Source organism: Abramis brama (genome assembly GCF_963993115.1).
Source record: "Abramis brama genome assembly, chromosome: 8".
Classification (NCBI taxonomy): Eukaryota; Metazoa; Chordata; class Actinopteri; order Cypriniformes; family Leuciscidae; genus Abramis; species Abramis brama.
In genome coordinates, this window is record NC_139970.1 from 36,621,195 (window position 1) to 36,647,956 (window position 26,762).

Here is a 26,762-nt window from a genome sequence, read left to right on the forward strand (position 1 = left end):
AAAAATGTGGCTTTTATGGTGAGCTATTACTTTTCTAACTGACTGGATGTGTAATTGTCTAGTGGACATTAAAATGGGGATAAACAGAATAAATATTTTCCAATGGAAATATATAAATCTAATGTTACATACAATGGAAAATGTGCATTTCAAAGAGTTTCAGCCGAGAAATACATGTAAATAAATTCTAACGGTACTTGTAGCAGCTCAAGTGTGCGTAGGCTTTGTCAATAGTCGTCTCTATGTGTGAATTGATCATCAAATGCGTTTCTGTGGCAGTTGTGTTTTGACTAATCAAGGCAATAGAAGAATTCAGATCTATTGCATAATGCATGGCACTTGTGTGGTGGAGTGGAACCAGCCTTTTCGTCCATTAAGATGCCAAACATAGAGGCTAATGTCAAACTAACCAGCATCACATGGACATGAATCCTTCTTCGCCTATGAATTATTCAGATGTTTTAATGCCTTGTAAATGTTTTCTTTACAACAAGCAGAAAGCGCTGAGCTTAGGCGTATGAATTAAAACGACCTGCTTGTAATTCCTCTAAAAGTTCATCCACTTTTATTTGCCTTTCCCCTTCACCAACCCCGCAAAGCTCCAGGCACCAGTCTCTGAAACGGATGGCCGCCGTCCTTAGCTAATGCGGTTAGGGAACAGATTCACAGAAGAAGGGTTTGAAATTACAGCTGCATCAGCCATTAGGATTTCATTTTTCCCTGTAACTAATGGATTGGGAGTGACAGACAGCCGCTGCCCGATGCGTCCTCTGTGTTGCTTCGGTTTACATTCATCCATTGTGAACATAGTTGGATAGGAAGCGATACTGGGAAGCTAAGAATCACATTTCTCACTAAACAAGATGAATCTGTTTAGAAATGGACATAGAAATTACATGCCTTACAGTATCTGTTATGATGGTGCAAGGAGATGAACCCAAATGCAGACAGTATGCAAGTGAACTACGTTTATTACAGAAAAACAGGGAAAACAAAACCCACGAGGGGGCAAAACAAGACAAGATCGACTATATAAGACTAACAAGACTTGACAAAGACTAAGACAGAAAACTGAACAATAAACTAACAGCTAAGACAGGAACAAACTCTTCACAAGACTTTCAACAGGTTACTCACGAATGAATCTTCACATAAAGAATGACAGCTTGTATCATGTAACAAGTAACAATGAACCAGCACAGGACAGCAAACACAAGGGGATTAAATAGGGAGAAACTAATGATAACAACAGGTGACACAGATTAATTAATAAAGACTAAACAAGGGGGCGGGGTTACGTGACGAGACAACGCAAGCACACAGCCCAAACAAATGGCCATGTGCTTACACATAAAACATGGGTCTGTCATGATCCTGCCTCAAGACCAGGGAAAATTAAAGACTAGATGGCAGGATCATGACAGTATGTTGCTTGAAAGCTGGGAATAACAGTTTGTAACAGAACAAGGATCAACCAGTTCGTATAGCCCATTTAAGCTGTGCTGGATGCTTTCATACTTGTCACTTAGCAGATGTGTTTAATGCAAGGTGACATGCGGGCACACCAACGCAGAGACTGGCAAAAGAAACTAGCTCATTTTTTTAGCCTCTCAGTCACCAAATGCCCTACATATGAATTAAAATCTAGGTTAGCAGAGCAAAGACGGACATGTTTTTTTTTTTTGAAGACCGACAAGTGCACAGGCATCTTGTTTCAAAAGAGCTCTTGTTAGTCAGCTTTGGGGATATCTGCTGGTGTGCTGTTTGAAATACTTGTTTGTTTTGCTCATTTGAAGTGATTATCATATTTGAAGCATTCTGTGCAACCACTAAAATAGCTCTTCTCTCTTTCTCTTTCCAGAAAACCGGACACTCTAACCGAACATTTGGGAGGTTCACTCATGGTGTGTTTGGCTTTATAGATAACAGGTTATTACAAGAGAGATTTTATGATAACTCTTCAGAGTCTGTCAGTCATCTAATGTGGGGTCTTTGTTTAAAATCAAGGATGCATTGATTTTTTCCCCCCTCTACATTTTGAAAGAGAGTGCAGCTAATCTTGCAATATTCTTCTGCTTGCAGACATGGGAGAAATTCAAACGGAAGAATTGAAGCCATGAGCGTGAATTTAAATTGAACTGGTGGCGCCACACAAAAAGTTAAATTGGAAATTTTATTGGAATGACACGAAGAGGACTTTACTTAATTGCAATTCAAAAAAATTCAAAAGTAAAAAAAAAAAAAAAAAAAATTATTTACATTTATGCATTTATCCAAAGTGAATTACATTGCATTTCAAGGTACACATTTACATTCTTATCAGTTCTTGCTTTTCCTTGGAATTGAACCCATGACCTTGGCGTTGCAAAAACCAGTGCTCTACTGTTTGAGCTATTTACTATTTAGCTTTTATTCATTTTATTTTAGTTTGAAAAGTTTTAGTACTTTCAGTTATTTGCCAAGCCAACATTTCTAATTTTCGTTGAAGTTTTTTTAGTTTTAGTTAAAGGGTTAATTCACCCAAACATGAAAATTATGTCATTAAATACTCATCTTCATGTCGTTCCAAACCTGTAAGACTTTCGTTAAAACGCAAATGAAAATATTGAGAGTTTTTTGTCCCTCCATTGACAGTCTATGCAGCTACCCCTTTGACGCTCCAAAAAATCCATAAAGAGATCGTTAATCCATATCAATTGAGCGGTTTAGTCCATTTTCACTTTTTATGATGAACAGATTTAATTTGGCCTTCTATGAATTGTATTTTAAGAATCTGTGTCTGCATTGAGTACTTGTAAAATTTGTTTCCAACTTAGAAGTATCATACAAATAACAAAGTCTGAGGGCCCTATCTTGCACCTAGCGCAATTGACTTTGTACACCGACGCATGTATCATTCCTATTTTGCACCTGACGCACAGCTGACTTTTCCCACCACAGACGCATGTCGGTAAATTAGGGAATGAACTTGCGCTCCCGGGGGCAGTTCAGCGAAAAGAGGAGGCATGTTCTGGCGCAAACGTTCCCTGGTGCTATTTTGCAGTTTCAGAAAACAATTATTCGTGTTATTCAGATGCTATTTTAAGGGTGCATGCTTGGCCTTAATGTAGCGTGTGCACAACACGCATACACTTTGCTTCTCTCATCAATGTGAGATGACGCTCTGATTGGTTTATTGCACGTTATGCCCAAACCACACTTATGAGTAATGTAGCTACTTCAGACCAACCCATTTTAGAGATCCGCCCACAAAGTTACTTGCGTTTTGCGTTTGATACTTGCATTTCAGATCGTTAAAATAGGGCCCTAAGTCTCTGTGGCTTCTGAGATTGATGATAAATCATTAAGATTTAGGATTCCTATCACCTTCGATACTCCGAGGCAAGCCCAAAAAGTCATCTAGGATCCTTTTGAATATGTAATTGTAATCAATCTCTGGATCAAGGCCCTCTTCAGAGACACCTTGAGGGCCTACATCAGAGGAAGTGCTCAGTTCAGACAAATATGATCTAAATTGTGTGCCCTAAATTGAGAATAAAGTACCTCTGCTGCTGCACTGCTCCCATTACCTATCAGATAAGTGTTTGTTATAAATTACTGCTAATGGGGATATCATTCATATTCATGTCTGATAATTATAAAATAATTTAGTCTGCTTTATATCAGTCTGCACACTCTGAAAACATCTCCCCAATGCTGCCGATAGCCTATACGTAATGCATCCTCAGTTTTAAGTACTGACTGTACATCTTTGTCATTGTTGTTAAAATTTGTGTTCCTGTTGTGATTTGTAATAAATCATTGTGTTTTTGATTATTATCAAAGATGCCATTCAGTGTCGTGTTTGTGTGCTTGGATTTGAGAAGTCATGCTAGACAGATTTACTGGAATTGTCTGTCTGCTCGCTCTGATAAAGAGGAGCCTGACAATAAATCTGTTCACTTTATGTACAAAGACACTATAATCTCAGCATCAATAATGCAAAAAGCTTAGCAGTGCTTATCATTGAAGCAATTTATACGAACTGCTGACACTTTTGCACCGATGTGATGAGATTTTAGACATGGCTCCCTATAAAACATCTTTAAATTGAAATAATGCTTTAAAAATTAATTAGACAGGCAGAATTAATGTGGATTACATTCTTTATTGCATTCTCCATTTAAGATCAGACTCTATTAAAACATTTTCATTCATGGGAATGAATGATTTCCTTCGTATTTCCTTTTTCTTTTACATTAACCTCATGGATTAAAATGTTTCTGATAATCCTTAATGTTTAGAAATACATAGTACCACAGTACCATCTGTGCAACTAAATTAGCTTTGATCTCATTTAAAATGGATGATAATTCAAAATGAACTGGCTTGCAATGTTAACAATACATACATTATTGAAAAATATGCATTTAAAGGCTCAAAACCCTTTATCTTGTCTGAAATAACATATTTGATTAGCAATATCGGGAATTTGCTGCTCCTTTCACAAATTTGTACTGGCATGATTGAGCCCACAGGGTTTGATCTGCAAATAATCCAACACAATTGAAAATTAAATTATTAATGAGATTTTCTTTAAATAACTAAGACTTTAAGTAAGTAATTTGTTTTTTGATTGGCCTGTTTGACCATCCTTACAAGCTCAAGTGTTCTATACGCAGAAAACAAAGCAAAAGCAGATGGCAGTGATGTTGAGCAGCAAGTACTAGTCAACCAGGACCAGTAAACGGTGCAAATGTGTCCATTCAGCAGTTTGTTGCTGTCTTATCTCTTTACTGGGATGGGATTCGTCTCTATAGTAATGGTGATGTCTTGTCTGCTTCTTTCCTCTGCCACTATGGAAGCGAAGTTTTCCGCTCCTGTCGGAAGCAAAGTTATGGTAATGTTTGTTTTCATCTTTGGGCTCAATGAAGTGGTTCATTCCCTTGTTCCCCACGATGCTTCTAATTCAAACACATTTATATTTATTAATTTCACTTATCACTATGTGGCGATTGCTTTTTCTTACTCAAGTGATGCACTTTTCCTCAAAGAAAGTAACAAATAGTTTATTTAAAAGGTCATATGATTTTATTTGCTTGGTTTGATGTCCGTTATCATTACAGGTGGTTGTTTCTGACTTAATGTTTTGTTTCTTTGTGGTAGACTCTGAGACTACAGAAGACGAAGCCGCTGAGCCACAAATACCCCTGGAAGCTAAAGAAGGAGCCAGAGGTTTTCAGGATGAGGGCCAACGAGTGCATGCAGGTAAATTACACTTTCAAATGAACTGCTATGTCAACAGTCAACATTTCAAATACAGTTCTGTCTTAAAAGGATAGTTCACCCAAAAAGGAAAATTCTGTCGTCATTTACTTGTTGAACACAAAAGAAGATATTTTGAAGAATGTTGATGGGCCTAATTTTTTTCCATACTATGAAAGTCAATGGGGCCCATCAGCTGTTACTCCGCAAAATGTCTTCTTTTGTGTTCAGCAGGAGAAAGAAATTCAAACAGGTTTGGAACAACTTGAGGGTGAGTAAATGATGACAGAACTTTCATTTTTGGGTGAACTATCCCTTTTAGATGTATATTATAGCAGAGCTTATTAACATTTACTTTATAACAGATACACAACCATTTGAAAGTTTGGGGTCAGTAAGTTTAAACTTTAGGTACTAGTACCTTTTTAAAAGATACTAGTACTAGTGTACTAGTGCCTAAAAAACAAGCACTAGTAGCAAATGAATAAGTACTAGTACCTAATGGAATAGATACTAATATCTAAAAAAATAAATACCGTATATACCCGAATATAAGACGAGGTTTTTGTCCTAAAAATAGGCTGAAAAATGTGGGGTCGTCTTATATTCGCGATATAAACAAAATCACGGGGTGAAAGGGAGAAAGAACAACGGAATTAATATGAAATAGTGACTGAAACGCGACCCATTAAGACAAAACCAGCTTTCCCTTCCAATATGTTAATCTGCATAAAAGATAATGCACAAAAGTTAATCCGCGCGAGATGCAGAGCAAGCGATTGAGCGCGCGCGAGACGCAGAGCGAGAGAGAGAGAGAGAGAGAGAGAGAGAGAGGGACGCGCATGCATGAGACGCAGAGAGAGAGAGAGAGTATAAATGTATTCATGCATTTGTTTACTGATTAATTTTATTGATTATTTGTTCATTGCCTATGTAATGGCCAATGCTTTGGCAATACTGTACAAGTCATGCCAATAAAGCTCATTTGAATTGAGAGAGAGAGAGAGAGAGAGAGAGACGCAGAGCGAGAGGGAGAGAGAGAGAAAGGTGCGCGCGCGTGCTGGAAGAGAGAGAATTAATTATCGCTGCAATTTTCAAATTAAATTATTTTCTGTTGAAAACCAGATTTTTTCCACAAAAATCTCTTTTTGTCCCAAAAAATAAGTCTGGAAAATGGGGGGGTCGTCTTATATTCAGGGTCGTCTTATAGTCGGGTATATACGGTAGTAGTAGCATGAATAAAGTGACAAATTCGTTTGTTTAAATGTTAAAATGGCTTGCCATACCAAATCATCATATTAAAATGATTTCTGAATGATCACATGACACTGATTATAGCTGAAAATTCAGTTTTGCCATCATTGGACTAAATGACATTTTAAAATATATTAAAATTAATCAAAAGTTATTTTAAATTGTAATTATATTTCACAGTATTACTGTTACCTTCATAAATATATTAATTTACTGTTTTTTGATAAAATAAGTGCAGCTTTGGTGAGCATAAGAGACTTCTTTCAAAAACATTAAAAAATCTTACCGCCCTGAAACTTTTGAATGGTAGTGTATGCACTGTACTGTACAAACCCCTTAGCCATTAAAGGAATAGCTTTTCCAATAAAATGAAAATGAAATGGTTTACAGGAACTCTGAGCACTTACATATATTAAATACAAGATACAGTGCAAGAGAATAAGCATTTAGATTGAGTAAACAGAAATATTAACTGTGTGCATCGTGTTTCAACGGTGTAACTATATAAATATTACATAATGTACATTTTTATTGCAAAATGCCTAATATAATATTGAACAGTAAAAAGTAATAGAGCACACAGTAGTGGCCATTAACTGTTTTAGATGGAGATGGGAATTTCTTCTTCCTGGATGTTCAGGTGCCCAGTGTTCTGTACCGAAGTGAAAAGATACTGTTTCATTCAGACATTGAGTGTGTGGGTTTTGTGATTTTAGTATTTTTGCCCTTTTCCTCACCCTGGAGATGATGACATCCTGGAGGGAGGACAAGGGAGTTGTTCCAAACCTTTATTCTGTTATTTTTTTTTGTGGCACACAAAAGGACAATCTTTTCCCTACAATGGCAGTTCATAACCACAGCTGTCAAGCTTAAAAAAAACTCATTAAAAAACAGCAACAGCATGAAAGCATAACAAAAGTAAGTAGTCTATACAACTTGTGCGATAGATTCCAGGTCCTCTGTAGCCATACGATAGTTTTGATTTAAAAATGGCAGGTTGACCAAACAGAACATTGTTTCTCATCTGTGAACATGACCTTTTCAGTGAATAATGAGTTAGATTTCAGTCTGATCCTCGCACAAAACTTTTGTATGGCTTCTGAAGACTTGGAATCTAGAGTCAAAAGGCTATTTTTATAGTTCTTTTGTGGCTTTATTTATTTATTTTTTGTTTCTTTTGGATCAAAACATGCTTGGTCACAATTAACTGCCAATGTATGGAACTGCATACAGAATTCGGGTTTGGAAAGACATGAGATGTGAAATATTCATGATTCATGTTAAATAAAAATGTATTGTTTATCTGTGATATTTGAAATTTAAAATGTTACTGCTATAGCCTTAGTTGACAAAAGGTGACTTAAATCACACATTATGCTTATTTAAGATGTTTTTAGCAGATCACTCAGATATAAATCACACATTATGGTACATCTCTAGTCATTTCTTATCACAGATCTGGATCAGATCAGAGGAGTATAAATAAAGAGGTAACAGCAAACAGAAGCTCACACATCAACAGCAAGTCACAAACGACTGCCGCACACACACATAAACAAAACATGATGTAAAATATTCCAGGCCTGGTCCTCTCTCGTCCTTCACTGTCGTCGCTCCTCTTTCTATGCTTCCGAAGCTCCTCCGTGAGAGATATGAGACCGGTGCAGCGCTCAGGTGGCGCTCTTCATTAATCACGCAACCGTCCTCCCGCCGTTCTCTCAAGGCTCTCGGCCCCTCCCTGCTTGCAGTAAAAATAATTTAATACATACATTGGAAATGCTAAATCCTCTTGATATTGATAGTTGATGCTTTTGACGATATCTCTGGGTATCATCTAGCTATCTGCACAACCCGGCACGGGTGTATCGCGCATATTTCACACGTATAGCGTGAGCAGTCAAGTCGCAACTCGGACCGTATAGTGTGAGCAAATAGATCGTGAGCTTTGGCTTTACATCGCATGCTATCTACTCGTACAGTGTGAGTTGGTAACCTTGCTGAAATCGCACAGTATATGCCTGCCTTAAAAGCACAAAGGATAGGAGTAGAAAGTTCTGCGCGTGATCTACTGACGTCGTGCAAATGAAAGAACACAGATGCAGCTAGATCATTTCCATAATGACCAACGCAATCTACTAAGAGTAGCGCAAATTAGCGTCTGGTAAGACATGCTTTTTTGGGGCATTAAATAATGGTGCAAATACCAGTAAATTGACTAGAGCAAACCTTACGTTATTCATTTAAATACTTTCCTCCCAAAAATTTTGTATCTGAAACGGAAACTCCGGCAAATGCATTTGCAATAAAGTCAGCCACAAAAACAACTCTGTCAATGCCTTTTCAGCGCAAATTTTTCACTGCGTGTGTTTAGTAAATCCTGACAGTAGTTTTTTAACATCAAAAGATGTTTCGCTGGCGCAAGCTTTTAGTAAATCTGGCCTTTAGTGTCTATCCAAATGTACGAAAACGTATGTGAGCTTGAACCACTCTTCAAGTATGAAAATGTATGAATACTAATGAGATCACAATATAATGTATGCATGTCATCTGATGTAAGGTATTACACAAAAATATTCTTGGTTGGAGGTCAAATGTGGTGGATTTTTGCATGTGAGCTTGTATATTCTGCCTCATTACACCTTTTTTCTATTTTTGTGTCTAAGATATTCATGAATATAAATTGTCTAGGAGAAGCATGGATGTGTTTACAAAGACAAAATTCTGAGGCCTGTTCTCTTGATTCTATTTAGTCCCTTTGCGGAGTATAGGCAATTGAACTCTCAGTTGTCAGTATGTATTATGACAAAAGCCTTCCCGTTATCCCTTGGGGAAAGTGGTTGGGAGTGTATTTGAAACACTTACAGGCTGGATGAACAATATTTCCATTTCTTTCATCATCGTGAAAGGGGACTAAAAATTAGAAGAGAAGAATAGAGTGATATTTATTCTATTTCAGTTTCGAAATAAAAGGTTTGAGAACAGCTGCAGCATGCCCTGTATATAAATATCCATTTTGATCTCAGCGTCTAACATTGCAATTCATTTATCTTGTGTACAACGCAGCTTTCAACAAAGATAGATTTTAGAAAAGTGCACCACAAGCAATGGAGCTTGAATTGCACTGTAAATTCTTGGTTTGTCATTAGCGCTGTTATGAATGATGCTCTTGTCTTCACAACGCATAACATACAGTTGTAAGATCCAAAGACTTTCTACAAAATGAAAGTCAACAATTTTACCAACAAAGAGATGCTGGAGGAATAAATGTGTCAGGATTTGGTGGAGCGTATGATTCCGTAGTGGAATAAGTGATTGATTTGATCTGTTATGGTAGGCGTAGAGAGGTGGGCGGAGGCCCATTGTCATTGATTTTGATGGATGCTTCCTGACTGCAGTCTAATCCATTCAGTCACTGTGAATTACACGGGCTCTGAAGCCATCAGCTGGGACTTTGCTTCAACACAGCTTGCAGCTGAAAGGCATCACCTGGGCTTTATTCGTCACACCTCTGAATGCATGCTCATGTAACTCACTTACATTATCCATCGTTCTGTCTGTCGTTTTCTCGTTCTTTCTAGCATTCTATATATCTTGCATTCTATCTATCTATCTATCTATCTATCTATCTATCTATCTATCTATCTATCTATCTATCTATCTATCTATCTATCTATCTATCTATCTATCTATCTATCTATCTATCTATCTATCTATCTATCTATCAATCTCTCGTTCTATCTCTCGTTCTGAGGTTGTAGGTCTGAGGTCCAGTTATAATGTTAGTAACCAAAATGGTCATAATTTGCCTTTTCACAACCATTCTGCACTCTCTCTCTTATAAATAGAATTAGTTTTTGTTGTTGTTGCTACTGTTCTTTTAAGACTTTTATGTAAATGCCCACTTTGCATGTGAAAAGAGAAAAATCGTTCGCACATGAGTTTGCTGTGTGTCGAGTCTAATGTAGATTTAAACAGTTTTGGTTTTTGACTTCAGAAGTTGCAGAATTTTAAAATGATAATTTTAGCAGCTTTGTTTCGATAAATGGTCTTTTTAGTTTGTAATGCACATTTTGGTTTGTAAAGTTGTAGTGTTTTTTTTAAGTTTTTTTTTAGTACAATAAACTATAATATCTAAAGATCAAGGATCATTCAGTTTTTCTCATGATATGACCAGTTTAATAAATATTTGCTTTTTGGTGCATTTTATGTAATTTAAAGAAAATGTTAGCAAAAGGGAAAAAAAGTGTAACTGAAAGAAAATAATTTCTGCTGTTTGCATTTTTTGGTTATGTGGATGAATACGCCCATGACTTGTGAACGCTAGTACGTCGAGCATCCTGCCTTAAATTTAATTTACTCTGTTTGTTCCCATTTTGGCTCTCCTGCAGGTGAGAGAATGATGGATGTCGCCCCGGATGCGAGCGATCGCTGGGCCTCCGGTGAGACCACAGTGTTGGAGAAAGAAGCTCTAGCCCTGGGATCAAGAGCTCCGGGGCCACAATCAGCCAGGCAAGCCAACAGCCGGGAGCCGACGGGCACCCAGATCAGGCACCTAGGGGTCGAGCCTCTGATTCGAGCGTCACGCGCCAATCTATCCCGACCGGGTTGGGGGTCTGAGGAAAGTGTGTCTTTAGCTAGCGATTACTATGGTAGCACGTTCAGTCTTTATAGAGGAAGGACTTTTTCTGTACCCCTGTAAGTAAACCTTCCCAAGCTAAAATAAATCGCAATTAGCTACAGCCCACAATAAGCAGACCAAAACACAGATATAAAAAGATCCCTCATCAATAGATAAACAACCACAAACCCCATCACAGAGTCACAAGAGACCCTTGCTCTAACATGGTGTCCCCTGTCAGTGCTAAAGATGGGAGGGGACTGAGAACAAGACCCAGGCTGTAATTCCTCCTCTGTCTCTCTTGGTATCTGAGCCGTGCGTTTTGGTGGCCCCATGAGGCAGCTTACATCACCACAGGAATGACAGAAGATACAGTGAGTGGGCTCTCTGTGTTTGGATGAGGTTCAGCTCAGCCCACAGAGTGTAAGGGCTGTGTGAGCTGCCAAAAGCCTTACATTTATATGTGACTCATTTGCAAGTGGCAGCACAGCAAAATATTTTTTTTTTATACATGTATTTCATTTTTGGAAAGCTTTATTAAATGACACTAAACAACTTCAGTGGATGCTCATATTCATTTCATAGTGTCAGACAGTATATATAACTTATCTTGCATATATTTTATGTTAATCTCAGAGATTTTTTTTTTTTGCTGTGGTGGTTTGACAAGGGTTCAAAATATTCCAGATTATTTTTATTACAAAACTGTTGCTGATTTTTTTTTTTAGCTGTTTTTCCACTGCATATTCGTGACAAACAGCACAGATGATTTGTTACCTCAGATGAGCCAATCTGGAGTCATAATTTGATGCTACGTCATTCTAGATAAATTTCTGGTTGTAAAAGTTGAAGATGTGTGAGCCGTGATGGGTGTTTTTCTATGTAGTTGGTTGTATGTCTTGGATTTGAATTGCTTGTGTCACTTATTTCATTCTTACAATTGAACTTAAACCGTGTTGTTAGTTATTGGACAAAAGCCAGTATCACATTTGATGTTTGACAAGTTTTATTTTAGGTGCTGGCTATGATGTGTAAGTGTAGATATTGTTAAAAAAGAAAAGTGGGCGATCTTCTTATTGTATCTTCTGTCATTCATCCCTCCGAAGCACTCTTCTTCACCCATGTTTGAGCCAGGGTTGACTGTAACACTCTTAACACCAACTCAAACCCACCTTCAAATGTTAGTTTTCTTAGTCTATTATAAACCAAATTTTCAAATTTCATTCCACTCTGTTTAGCATTGAATAATATCAAGCTTTGCATATTTTTCAAACCCGCTGTTATACATTAGTTTCTGTTTTCCACCCTGTTGTTTGGTTCTGCTTTTGATTTGCTGCTCATTTGTATCATGAATGTGTTAAACAGAGATTGGTAATGACGGGCTGTTCTTTTATGTGCCTAACCTTAAAGAAAGGCATGGCTCTGTCTAAGAGAGGGCAGGCGCAGGGCACTGTCAGGTAATGACCTGGCCTTTAAAGCAGCCAACTTATACTCTGTCAGATCTGTGTCACATCATGTACAAACTGAGATGCTGAGAGCACAATGACCTTTTGTGCAGGTCAAGATTTTTTGGAAGCTGCTAAAGGAGTCTAAGAATAGACTTTCTGTAGAAGTGCTGCTGTAGGCCAAACCGTTAAATCTGAAGACAAAGCATTTAAACTCCAAAATAGTAATTGCTGAGTAAGCTTAAGGTGATGCATCTTCCATTGCCTGTACACTCATTCTGTTTTAATGTCACTAAAACATTACCATTTTACTTTACATCATAATAAAAGTAATCGTAAAATTAAGGTTTAAACTGACAAAGTTATACCTAGCATTACTCTCTTAAAGAACTTTGAATTTCTGTCTACTAAAAATAAACTAATAATGTGTAGCTCAAAATATTGAGAGGTTACAGGTTGAGACAAAAATAGTTTGAATTTAGTTAAGCATAATACAGCACCTCCCTCACACACCGTTATTGCCTTTTCATTCCTCATCTAGATTTATTTTCATTTAGTTCATACTTTCCTTTGACCCCCATTATCCATATGCAAATTCTTTTAGTTTTCTACTCGCACAGCAGTCGATGCAAAATTGAAGCTGAACAAAGTTTGCATTAAACATGCTTGCATCACTTTTGTGTTAGGTATCATCGACCCCTTCGGTTTCCCCCTGGTTTTTTGTGCATGCTGTTTTCGGGTGAACTGCATAGCATGAATTCTTGCATGCATGCACATGATGCCTTGAGTGACTCGCAAAGATAGGAGGGTATAGATCTTGTAAGAACTCTCAGATTGAGATGCTCTGTACCAAAAAAATTGTCATTTTTTGCAAACTTTAAACATCAGTGTTTCAATGGTAATGATCTCAAATAAAGTGCAGTCTAAAACACTGTGATGTGTTGAGTATTATTCCCTCAAGTAAAGCCAAAAAATACAATAGACTGTATACTATATATACAATATACTATTTATCTTGAATAGTATAGTGAACAATCTAGAACTGCTACTGCCAGTTGCTGGTTTTGTCATACTTTACTAACATCACACATTTTCTAAGGATCATCCCTCTGTTTTAACCAAATTTGTGCTTTGTTTTCGCATGATTTTGATGCTGCATGGAAGATGTTTACACATTATAGTGCACTGGATATACAATACAAGAATAGGTTTGTCAAACTGCCGGATGGGAAGGAAGCTACACTGATTGGATTCACAGTACTGTATCAGCTCTGCAAGTTTATTGTAGTTTGGTCTGTGCTGTGTAAACAAGAAAGATTTTTATGTTTTACTGCTCTTCAGACATTTTCTAGTGCACAACCATTTTGAATTAGACCCCTTTTAGCAGTATTCTTGATGATTCAACATTTAATAGTTATGTGCCCGCTCTAATTCTTGTTTTCCTCTTCCTTCCTAGCACTGGCAAGTGACTCTAGATTTATTCCTGTAGATATCCAGTGATGTGTGGTGGTCTAGCCCAGTGATTTTGGAAGGTATAGGACTAGTAGGCATAAATGAATCTGTCATGTGCTAATATTACATTATTTTTGCGCATTCAGTTGTGTAGTAAACTATAAGACAAATAAATTACAATTTGTTTTAAGGTAGAATTCTGATTTCTTAGTCTTATAGGTATAGTGTAATTTTACATATAAATCTTTTCTTGACTGTCACTCTGAGATTAATGGAATATGTTTTATTCATGCTCTCCCTCATGAATCCCCTCACATTATTTTTATATTTCAGTTTATCAGTTAAGAGAAGCTCATAATCATTTTTGATTTTATTTATCTTTCCTGAAATTTGAAAATTATGAAGGTTCACATCACTCTTATTAAAAAAATTATTTCTCAAATTAAGACATTCGCAGAAGTAGACTTGAATTAACTTGTGCACAAACACATGCAGACAGTCCCATTTAAGATCCCACATCAGAGAAATTAGCCTCTCTGGCCCCTCTTCCAAAGTCCTTATCCAAACAGTTGGGCTCACCCCTTGCATAACCCCATACTCTAACAGAACATTTCCCTCAAACACCTTCTTTTAGGAGCCCATCTGAAGAAGTTTCGAGGGAATCTCCCCCTCAAGTCCTACCACCCCCTTCCCCCAAAATTGGCCGCTCTACTGCCTCTCCTTTGCTCAGCCGTTCTGGTTCGTCCCCTGCCACACCCCTAGCCCCACGCAAGAAAGTTGTCGTACCAACTGAATATCAAGACACAGTACCAGGAGAATTTGAGGAGAAGATTAAGCAACCCAAATCCTCAGGCATGTCTCAGAGTAGTGCTCAAGACTCCCGACCACAAACCCCCGTCAGCGAGTATTCCCGCAAGGAACTTACACCTCGGCCCTCACCAAAACTGACGAGAGCTAGCTCCAAGATCTTTGAGAAGGTGCGAGTCTTTGAAGAGCGCAGAAGAAGTATTGATAACCCAGAGGGATCTATATCCGGACGTTCTTGGGCTGGATTTAATAGAGCCTCGTCTATTGACTCTGATGAAGGAGGGAGCCGGTTGGGGATCTCGAGGGAGAGCTCCAAAGAAGACCTACGTGAGGCTCTAAAGGCAGATGCAGCCCAGAGAAGGACTATGTTCAAACAGCGGGCTGCTTCCCTGGAGGACAGACCCCGTTACTCCCAGAAGGTGCAGGACATTGAGAACAAGTTCACAGAGGAGCTTCAGCGCATCAAAAAACTTGTCGGTAAACCACATATGAAGAAATCCTTCTCAACAGACCAGCTCTCTACTGTTCACAGGAGCAGGCAACCTATAGGGAAGGTAGAGCCCATCCCACCTCAGGTTCTTCAAAAGCTGCAGGATAGAGAGCGTGCTCAGCGAGAGCAAGAGATGAGAGAGAGAGAGCAAGCCAAAGAAAGATCACCTCCGAAATCACCCTCTCGCAGACGAAAAGATCAGCTGGCACAACAACCACTGGAAAAAGTTGAAAGTGATCTACTTGTCCCATCTACCAAGATGGTAAGCACATTTGGGCATGAACCATCCCCTCCAGAGGCCATGTCACTTTCTGATTTACCCGGACAAAGATCTCCAAGACTTCGTGGCCCAAGCCCAAGCAGAGATAGTCCTCGAAGGTCTCCAACTGTAGAGATAACTGCCATGGCTGAAGAGCGCTCTCGAGGAAGAGCTGAATCTCCATCCAGAAATGTCTTGGAGATGACATTACGCAAATTGGAACCAAGACCTGCAAGTCCACTGGTAAAACGTGTTGTTCGTGTTCAGGAAGTTCCTCAACCAGACGATGAGTCAATGCATAGGAAGACACCAATAGAGATCACACTGAGAAAACTGGAAAGAAGGCCTGAAAGTCCTCTGGTGCAAGGAGAAACGGTAGCCATTCAAGAATGCCCTGTCCAAGCTCCCCCCAAACCTCCAAGAGTTTCCTCATCTGAGGAAAAGATGGAGCTGGATGTGACTCCTCTTCCATTGGCACCAAAGCTCACCATACCAAAAATTATTATCGAAGAGGAGCCAATGGAGACGGATACACCTCCAGAAAAGAATGAAAAGGCTGTGAAAAGTGGCACTGGTAAAGAGGAAAGACCCCAAAGAAGCAGAGGAAGAGGACGCAGACAAAGACCAATGTCCCCTGAATTAGGTAAATTAAGGCATATCCAGTGGGATGCAAATCTTTGACTTTGTCTTGAGGAATGTCACATCTTCTGGTTCTGACATATCTCTTTTGCTATTACAGAATCTTCAGACGACTCGTATGTGTCTGCAGGAGAGGATCCTTTAGAGGCTCCTGTGTTTGAGTTTCCACTTCAGGACACTGTGGCCTCCACTGGAACAGAGGTCCTTTTAAAATGCATCATCAGTGGCACCCCTCTCCCCGAAGGTTAGTTTATTGCTGCTGTAATAACTTCAAACAGAACCTTTAGCATCTTGCATAGCTGACTTGAAACTGCAATACATGAGCATCACAGGGAGGCAGTCATGGTGTAGTCCCTGTTGACTCTGAATCATTCACTCAAAAGTGCAATCTGTAAAGGCAACAGCTTGCAAATTGTCAGCTCAGCAGTACTATCAGTTCTTTATGTTCAGACAGCAACACTTGAACAGGATACTTTTGAGCTAATTCCAGGGTGTCTCAGGAATAAGACTGTACTTTCTAGCCTTTAATATTTTGCCACTGGAGGTAACAAAGACTTTTATTTTATATACAGTTACATGGAAAAGAGACAACATTGAAATCAAGAACAGTGCAACCCATGTTGTAAAGGTAGAGGGAGAAAGGCACTCGTTGCTCATCAAATGGACAAAGCCAAGTGATGCAGGAACATATACAGTTACCGCTACCAACGAGGTGGGCGAGGTGTCCAGCAGCGCTACTCTTTTCATCAAATCAGGTGAGTGTTATACGTTGAAGCTGTTCCTTCACACTGGCGGAATGTTGCTCTGCTGTTGGTTGCTAGTTGGCATTCCTACTCAACCGCTGGATCAGGTGACAGATCACTCCTATTGTTCATTGCATTAGTTTTTATTGCCAAAAAGCTGAACTCTGCTCAGGATTGTGGCAACCGCCAATGGTTGCCATCACTCATGTCGCTGTAAATCTCAATGAAAATGAATGAATTCAGGTTTCTTCGTCATCGTCACAGCATGTGTGCACGAACGCCCCTTCATCTTTTTAGAAGACAGCTATTAGGTTTCCTCATTTTTTATGTCTAGTATCAAATCAGAAGCATCAGATCATTTTAAACATATTACTTGCCTTAAGCTAGATATTTGGTTTTAAACCATGCAGAGGAAGGTTCCAAGTGAATGTTTTGAGCATATACTTTTGAGCAGCAAGGATGAGCACATTGTGTTTCCAACTTGAGTTGAGGATGTGGGAGTTTAAAGGGTAACCTATGGGATTTTAGAGTGAATTTCAGTACCTTCAGATATCCATGTAGGATCAAAGGCTGTGAGTCACTCTGTCAACATGCAGCCCTGCAGGGTTTGCATCTTTGTGTTGGTGTTTAAATCACCCTTAAAGCAAAATAATCATTAAATTAACCATAAAACATTTTCCTCACCGACAGCTGTTTTGATCACTCTGTTTGGTTGCACAGTGCTTCTGTTTTGCCTCCTCTATTATTTTCTTTGTGCTTCTTTGCTTTCTCCTTCTCTCCTTGAGATCTCCCTTGTTCTCCCACTATGGTTCCGCCTGGATAGTTACCATAGCAACACAGAGGTTAAATTGAACATATGAATTGTTTAACTGTGTGCTGGCCTCATAATGAGTGGTAAAAAAAGATGGAAGCACATACGTTGATGAGACTGGACAAATTGGAAATGTTAATCATAGCCTACATAGCTTACTGTCTTCTGTTGCTTTGTTTAACAAAAAAAATGGCAAGTGGAAGTAGCTTTCATTTGCTGGTGTTAAAAATAAAGTATGGAACTGCATTATTATTATTATCATCATTATTATTATTTCTTTAGCGTTTTATTTTATATGTACATATGAGAATGAATTTATGTTTGTGTTTGTTGAAGTTTACAGTAAGGTTAATGTTTACATTTGTTTTTATGATTTCTTTTTTTACTGTTTTTATGTTGTTGTTGTTGTTGTTGTTGTTGTGTTATTTAAATTGCATGGTGAAGCCGAAGATAAATGTTCTACTTTGTGGACGTTAAAGTAACTTATTCTGTTTGATTTTATTTAGTGTATTTTTTTTCCTTCTTTTTGGTAATGTTTAACATTAGGTTTTATTTAACACATTTTACCATGTTTCAGTTCTTAAGTAATTCAGGGATCATTGCAGAAATTACAAAAAAGAAATAACATTTGTCTGATGGAGATGTCTGAGTACATATTCTAATATTCTTTTAGTGCACCCTTGTTTGTTCTAATGGTTAGAAAGAGAAAGAGAAGCTTTACCTTATTAGGGCGGTGAATACCAGGGGTATTTTTAGCACTCCTTCCTCCATGAAACGATCTCTTAATAATCTCATATATAGTGGATCCTTGTATTACTTCATTGACAGCTTGTTGTTAAACCTGCCATTAGCCAAGTAGGCCTTTATTTTCCACAATAACATGACAGTTAGACAGTTGTTCCTGAGAAATCAAGAATGCTTTTATCGACAGATGAAAGACCTGCATGAAAGTCATTTTCTTTATAGTTCATGAAACCATAGGTTTGTTGAGCTACAGCAGAAGTGAGAGAGTTTGTAAGAGGCATATAAATAGGATGGTTGCTATGATAAGTATTTTATGGAAGTTCCTTTGACTTGAATGGAAAAAAGGGAGGACATCTGCATCTGTTTGCTCTGATGTGAATGTGAGAGGTAGTGTCTTATTGAAAGCGAGAGAGCCAGAGAGAAAGAGCAAGGGAGGGTACGGAAGATATAGTGTCTACACCAGATTACCAGTTGAAATCCGAGGGCATTCACTAAGGTGCAAATCTAAGGTGCTGACATATTAAGACAAATACTGTCAGGACTGAACATGCGCTGGTGCCCTCGGTGTCGGCTTAGTGCATGGCTGAGGTCTGGCTGAAGGATCAGGGCCAGGTAGGTTTGTGTTCAAGAATTTGGGTCGCACTTTATATTACAGTACATGCACTTATGTGTACTTACCTAAGAAAGTACTGGTTAATATAAGGTAACTACATGGGTTAAGTTAAGGTTTAGCGGTTGGTTCAGGGTTAGTACCTAGTTCTTACCCAGTTATTGTAATATCTATAATAAGTACTTAGTACATAGGGAACAGGACTGTAAAATAAAGTGCTACCAGAATGTGTATGGTGGATTTCCAGAGAATAATACAATATTACAGAGTTTGACCATCCTTTCCTATTTTTTAAGCTACTTTTGGATACCCTGTTTGTTTAAAAGTATATATATATATATATTTTTTTTTTTTGTCTTTAGAGTAAAGTTAAATGAATCACTGTCTTTAAGCCGTTGGAGTTCTTAAAAATGTTACCGCTTTGAAATTAGAATCATACCCGAGTTCACGGTAATGTATATGTATGTTCTAAGCTGTTGTAAGAAGAGACACGGTGTCTATTTTTTCTTCTGGTACATGCATGGCCGAGTCTCACTGCCCAGCTTTGCTTCAGGCCTCTCACGGCAAATGGTTTCAAGTGTTTACACGTGTATCTCGCTTAAGGAATGACTCTCCGTACTGTAGCTTATTTCTGTATGTCCTTTTTAAAAATCAATATCAGCAGTTTAGTTTTAGATTGAATGGATGCAACTTAAAGACTCTATGAAATGGCTTGGCAAGCACTTTTTTCTTTCCCGTTTGTTGAAACAGGAAGTTGAAATGGGACTTACAGAAGGATTTCAGGGTAAAATTGCCCATAGCATTTAGTTTACATCATAGCTACAGTATGAACCATCCTACTAGGCAGGTGGTATTAATACAAGACAAGTCATCAATAATTTTAGTCAGTTTTGCTGGAAGAGAATGTGCATTCTGAAAGAGATGATTTATTGAAAGTTTTGTCAACTTTTAGGTGTACACGAGCATATTTTGTTTTCATAAGGCGTTTTGTTTTAATGTGATCTCTCTAGAATAGTTAAAGTTAAATATAAGTGTAAATTTTACAATCAAACCATTTAAAATTAAAATTAAAAAAATGATTGCAAGGTCATAGCAATCACACAAATTTGTTGTAGTCCAGAAGTATTACAGGTTTGATTTGTATTTTTTCTTTTGTAAATTGTAGAGTGTAATGCATACAGCTTTAAATTCATCTCTTCTGATCATCTGAATGGCATAGAAAATCCTTAAAAATTTTCCTATAGCATAACAAATTTGTTGTTGGACACTTTTCTGAGTATATATTCTTCGTCCTCTGTTTTTGTGATGGTTTTTGAAAGCAATCTGTCCCTAAAACTGGCATTCCCATTGTCATTGGACTTTTATGAAATTGGATTTGGGATTACAGTATCCTTTCTCTTCAGGGATGCTGGTTTGTATTCGGCCCATGTCTTTTACCCTTCACCTTTCTAATCCATTTCTCTCTGTCAGAGCAAAAGGCAAAAAGTAATTCTCTGTGAATTTCACATCTGTGATGTTGTTTTCTTAAAAAAAAAAAAAAAAAAAACATATTGTTCTGCAGATTTTTTTATAGTGTTATTGAGATAAATGTTGACTATATTAATTGAAAATTTTCCCAATTGTGGACATGTGCAAATGCAAATCTGAAAGTACTGCTTGTAAAATCCATTCCAATCTCACTGGTGTTTCTCACAGAGCCCAGTCAGGACCAGCGTGGGAACCTTGGTGTACCCATGGACGTCAGCAGTCCCATCACATCCGATGAGGAGTATCTCAGTCCTCTTGAGGAGGGGATGGATTTCTCCTCCTACAGGGGACCTGAGCCTAGGAAAATCGTGGACACTCGATTCAAGGAGCCTCCAGCCTTTCAGGTATTAGAGAATAAGACAGAGATTTTAAAATATTATGTCAGAATTGACTTTTACATGCACTGCTTGTACATGCACTTCATGTAACCCATGTTGTTTTAAAGCCTTTATTCTGGAAAAGCCGTTTAGATGCTCAAAAGCGATTGGGATATTCATGTGCACGTTATCATGTGGACATATTCCGAATAAACTAAAACATGACAATTCTTCTGCTATTCTATTTTGGAAAACCTGGAGATGCTGATTAATTTTCTACATGTAAAATTTGTCATTAACTGCACATTGCCATTTGATATTTTTAGTTAGTTAATCTTTACAAAAGAAAAATGTGTGTGTTTACCAATGTAACAGGTTGTTATTGGAGAGCAAACCGTTATAGAGGGTCAAGAGGTGACCATGTCTGTTCGAGTGAGTGGACAGCCTAAACCCATACTTTATTGGTGCGTTCCACACTTCAAAACTTTACCTTTATTTGTCTAGACTAAACAGTGATTACACTTTATTTCGATAGTCCACTTTAGACATTCTAATAACTATAAGTAACTTTGCAACTACATGTCAGTTAACTCTCATTAGACTATCAGTAGACTGTTAGGTTAGGGTTAGTAGAATAAGTTGACATGTACTTGCAAAGTTACTCATAGTCAGTAGAATGTCTGTTGGGGAACCATCTAAAAGAGTTAGCAGATATTAAACAGTTTAATGCTAGTTGACATGTATTTGCAAAGTTACGTACCGTTAGTAGAAAGTCTAAAGTGGACTATCGAAATAAAGTATTACCTAAACAATTCATATAGATTTAAACAGTATGGACTGTTTGTTCATTTATTTCTTGATGGACTGACATGACAACTTTTATTTTCCCTCGTATCAGGCTGAGAGACAGAGTGACCATTAAAACAGGCCCACGGCATATCGTCCATGAGACAGAGGAGGGCAACTTTGAGATGGTAATTAAATCAGCACAGAAGTCAGACACTGGAGTTTACACCTGCAAGATCATCAACGAGTATGGAACTAAGCAGTGTGAGGGCAAACTGGAGGTGAAAGGTAAGGGCTTCAGCTGCAGTAGTCATGCATGGTTTATGTTCATTTGGGAATCATAAGCATGATAAACCATGGAGACCAAGTGTTGATATCTCTGCTTGCTTAAAGATGATGTGTGCAATTTTTCTTTCCCAGCTTAATATGCATAGACAACTATAAGTAATCCATTCATAATTCATTACCCCGAAAATCACTGTAGTTGAGGTACTTTACATTATGAGCAGTTTGTAGCTTGGCAAAGTTGCAAGCTATAAACTTGGCTTGTCAAACTTGCAATGCAAATGATCACCTTTTTAATATTTAATGAATAGGATTTTCCAAATTATTAATGCAGCAAGATGATTTCAGTGTTTGATGGTTAGTCAGTGAATGTGTTTGAATGCATAATGTGAGGTTTGTGTCAGCCAGTAATTGTCTGGCCATATTACACATGAATCTCCTTTGGGTCATTTTGCATGGCGTGAATAGTTTTTACATGAGAAGTGCATTCATAATTACAGAAGAGATTGTTGCATGCCTTGTTTTAATACGAATCATTTTTTTTCAGTCGTTGTACAATTTTATTCTTGTACAATTATTTCTATGCACTAACATTTTTTAACAGTCTTGCTGTTTAATGCATTTTTTGCAACTTTGCACGATTAACAAGATTTGCAGTTAATTTAGTGAACTAGCGTTCAAATGTTTGGGGTCAATAATTTAAAAAAGATATACTTTCATCTAAACAAAATCTGCATATTAGAATGATTTCTGAAGGATCATGTGACACTGAAGACTGGAGTAATGGCTGCTGAAAATTCAGCTTTGCCAACACAGAAATAATACATTAAAATAGAAAATGGTTATTTTAAATTACATTACACAATATTACACAATATTACTATTTTATTGTATTTTTGATCAGATAAATGCAGCCTTGTTTTAATATACATTACCCTTGGTATATTGGTATTTCATTTTAAGAAGTCTGAAAAAGCCAAAATACAGAGTCTCATATCTGGCGATGTTGAGTTCTGGGTATAATTTTGAGCTGATCCGTACTGAGCCGTGAACGGATTATGCTGACAGACAATGTATTAGCGTATTCATCTAATATTTCTGCTCTGCTGTACTACACAAGCTATTAACAGGCTACGTCTGCAGCAGATTAAACGCATTCACTTTAAGCTTCTCTGGATTTCCTCAAAAGGGTTTTTTTCCACACTTCTCTTTGGTTGATCTTTATCGTTTTTACTCCAGCTCGTCCAGTAGAGCCAGGCCTTGCCATCATTCGGCCAGTGAGGGATGTAATGGTGAAGGCAGGTGAGACTGCCCTGTTCGAGTGTCATGTGATCGGCCCGCAGGACACAGATGTTGATTGGCTGTCAGATGGGAAACTCATCCAGCCAGCTCTGTTGAACTGTAAGATGCACTTTGACGGGAAAAGGTGCAGGCTGCTGCTTAACTCTGTACATGAAGATGACAGTGGAACATACACCTGCAAACTGAGCACAGCTAAAGGTGAGCAGCTTGGTATAGGTTTTATATACATTTTGATATCAACACATCATTAGCTATGTTTCCATCCACATATTTTTGTGAAATTTTGGGATATGGCATAAAAAGCACTGGATGGAAATGCCAAGATGCACATACATTCTAAAAATGCGCATAAAGAACTTGAGGCAGATAAAAAAAAAAAATCCAATAAGAAAACGGGCATAAACTACAATGGAAAGACACTTTCCGAATAAATCCCTCACTGTGTAATAAAAAAACTCACATGACTTTGCCTCAATAGAGGATGTGCATCTCAAATGTTGGTTTGGTCATTCTGAAATGCCTGAGCCAATGTCTGTCATCACAATGATTTGGTATAATGACCTCCCGGAACTGTCTTGCACGGTTGCCTTCCCAAATGCCAGGCATCCGCCTCCAAACACAAGATAACATGACAGCATTTCATCTGCGCATTCTGAGGCGGAAGTAATTTATGCTGTACACAAAAAAGAGCCAGAGTGGCTTCCCTAATTGCAGCCATTTTCATTTTTATTACAGATATTTTGTGCCAATTCCCCAGGTACAGTTCACCCAAAAATGAATAATTTACTTGTATGACTAACTTTCTTTTGCTGAACACAAAATAAGATATTTTGAAGAATGTTTCAGTGGTTTTGAGATATAGTGAAAGTCAGTGCGGTCCAAAAACAGTATTGCATTGAAAAAATAAACACAGATATTTTTCCTAACATTTGTGTTCCATAGAAGAAAGAAAGTCATACAGGTTTGGAACCACGTGAGGGTGAATAATGACAGATTGTTCATTTTTTGAGTGAACTGTCCCTTTACAGTAGCACCAAAAAAAAGCTATAGCATTATAGGTATGACCCTTTTAGCAAAAGGTTTCATGACGTGATCTGTACTAATTGCATGACCCTTATTAACCTGTCTTTTATTTCATATATCATGTAATTTATAGAGGAGCTGACCTCTAGTGCCAAGCTAAAGGTTTTAGCATCCATAGAGCCCCTCTTCACCCGTCAGCTGGATGTACTGGAAGTTATCGAGGGTCGTAATGCTCGATTTGACTGCAAGGTCAGCGGGACGCCACCTCCTCAGGTCACCTGGAGCCACTTTGGTATGAGTCTAATTCCCTTGAGTGCCTACCAGTGTCAGTCCCTGTAAAATAACATCAAGATGGTTGGGTCATTTGTGTGTCATGTCTTCAACAGATCATTCTCTGGAGGAAAGCGATGACATTCGAATCTTGAAAGAAGGAGGACGGCACTCGTTAATCATCTCTCATGTTAGTAATGAAGATGAGGGCCTCTATACAGTAGTAGCGCATAACTCATATGGAGAGGCAGAATGTGCAGCGGAGCTGTATGTGCAGGAGCCCAGACCGGCAATATCTTCTCAAATGTATGACCTTTTACTTATATTTCACTCAGAACATGTTTTATAAAGTTATTTCACCCAAAAATTCTCTCTTTATTTACTTCCAAACCTTAAGCTGTTATTTTGTCCATCAAATCAAATCAAATCAAGTATATTTGTATAGCGCTTTTCACAATACAGATTGTATCAAAGCAGCTTCACAGTATTAAATTAAAATAAAATAATACAACAAGGTTTGTTTCTAGTGGAATTTATTGATTGATAGAATAAAATTAAATATCCCCAAAATATCCCCAACTGAGCAAGCCAAAGGCAACAGTGGCAAGGAACCGAAAAAACTCCATCAAGTGACCTAATGGTGTCCTAAAACTCCATCAGGTGACCTAATGGAGAAAAAAAAAAACCTTGGGAGAACCCAGGCTCAGTCGGGGCCAGTTCTCCTCTGGCATTTATGAACTAGAGGCCGGATTGTAGTTTGAACTGTAAGATTAACAATATTATATGAATGCCTGGCCGAAAAGATGCGTCTTTAATATAGTTTTAAACTGGGAGAGCGAGTCCGAGCAACGAACAGTATCAGGAAGACTATTCCAGAGTTTCGGAGCCAAATGTGAAAATGCTCTCCCTCCTTTGGTTGATCTGGATATCCTAGGTATGACCAAAAGCCTCGAATTTAGTGATCTTAAAGAGCGCGATGGATTGTAACGTTCCATATAAGGACAGTTCATAGTGGCTGTCGAGCTCCAAATAGGACAAAATATGCCATAAAAGCACTATAATGTCATCCATAGAACTTGTGCACCATATTCCGAGTCTACTGAAACTAATAGATTGATTTTTGCAAGGATATAAATGGTGCTTTGTCAGGTTCAAGTTGACGATTTTCATATTTGGGTGAAGTGTTCCTTAAATCAAAAAAATTTCAAAAATGTTTTGCATTACAATGTAATATCTTTTTATGAAAATTTTTGGTTTATCTTTACCAGAGCAAAGCTGGAAAAAATGCCCTCCATTCCCGAGGAGCCCGAAGTGCCTGAGAATGAGGTGGAACGTTTCACCATGCCTGATTTTGTCAAGCCGCTCTATGATCTGGATGTAGTCGAGGGCAGAGAGGCTGTTCTCAGGTGCAAAGTGGCTGGCTTGCCATACCCGACCATAACCTGGTTTCACAATGGCAAGAGAATTGATAGCACAGAGGACAGAAAAATGACACAGTGTAAGTTAGTTGATGCCATAATTCAATTCTCTTACAATCTACTGAGCCTTTCCAGAAAGCAGTCCCTATGGAAATGATTGTGTGAGTGGTGGGAATAACAGGAATATAACGTTGTTCTTTTTGTTGTCTTTTCTGCAGTCAGAGATGTTCACAACCTGGTGGTCCGCTCTGTTTGTCATGCCCACGGAGGAGTTTACAAGTGTGTCATATCCAATAAGGTGGGCAAGGCCACATGCTATGCCCATCTTTATGTGACAGGTGAGTTTAATATCTTCATGGCTTCTGCTAGCTATGCATGACAACTTGAAAATTTTGAAAAAGAGCAACTTAGAAAGGTCTGAAGCTTACCAATAGAAAATGTTCACGTCAATTTATGAACAATTTACACAAAATTCATTGATCAAATGGAATGTTTTAATGTTTTTTTTTGGCTTTTAGTATGAATATGTTAGCCTTAAGGTTATTTATAAGCTAATGCGCTCCAAAACAATGACAAAATTTGCATTTAGAAGATCAAAACTTACTGTCTCTCACTTAAGCCAATATGGATCAATGATTTTGAAGACATCACTCTGCACTTCAGCATTTCATCTGATTTTCTGTCCAAACAAATTCTCTCTAGAATCTAAAGTGTCCCG

At 38.1% G+C, this 26,762-nt stretch overlaps 1 protein-coding gene across 6 annotated transcripts in view; it reads left to right on the plus strand.

Annotated features, from left to right (window-relative positions):
* Window positions 1-26,762, plus strand: part of spegb (striated muscle enriched protein kinase b) — an 80,915-nt gene that overhangs the window by 27,622 nt on the left and 26,531 nt on the right. For 3 of the 6 annotated variants that reach the window (XM_084122724.1, XM_084122719.1, XM_084122723.1), the window contains 13 exons: window positions 5,146-5,247; window positions 10,887-11,007; window positions 14,648-16,212; window positions 16,309-16,452; window positions 16,781-16,963; window positions 20,812-20,987; window positions 21,336-21,424; window positions 21,859-22,034; window positions 23,271-23,531; window positions 24,490-24,648; window positions 24,743-24,932; window positions 25,895-26,124; window positions 26,263-26,382. In XM_084122724.1, the coding sequence (XP_083978850.1) occupies window positions 10,895-11,007; window positions 14,648-16,212; window positions 16,309-16,452; window positions 16,781-16,963; window positions 20,812-20,987; window positions 21,336-21,424; window positions 21,859-22,034; window positions 23,271-23,531; window positions 24,490-24,648; window positions 24,743-24,932; window positions 25,895-26,124; window positions 26,263-26,382 (3,406 nt within the window). In that variant the 5' untranslated portion in view covers window positions 5,146-5,247; window positions 10,887-10,894. Of the gene's footprint in view, window positions 1-1,861; window positions 1,905-4,844; window positions 4,880-5,145; window positions 5,248-10,886; window positions 11,008-14,647; window positions 16,213-16,308; window positions 16,453-16,780; window positions 16,964-20,811; window positions 20,988-21,335; window positions 21,425-21,858; window positions 22,035-23,270; window positions 23,532-24,489; window positions 24,649-24,742; window positions 24,933-25,894; window positions 26,125-26,262; window positions 26,383-26,762 lie in introns of all 6 variants that reach the window. The other 3 variants (XM_084122722.1, XM_084122721.1, XM_084122720.1) reach the window with 2 other exon arrangements.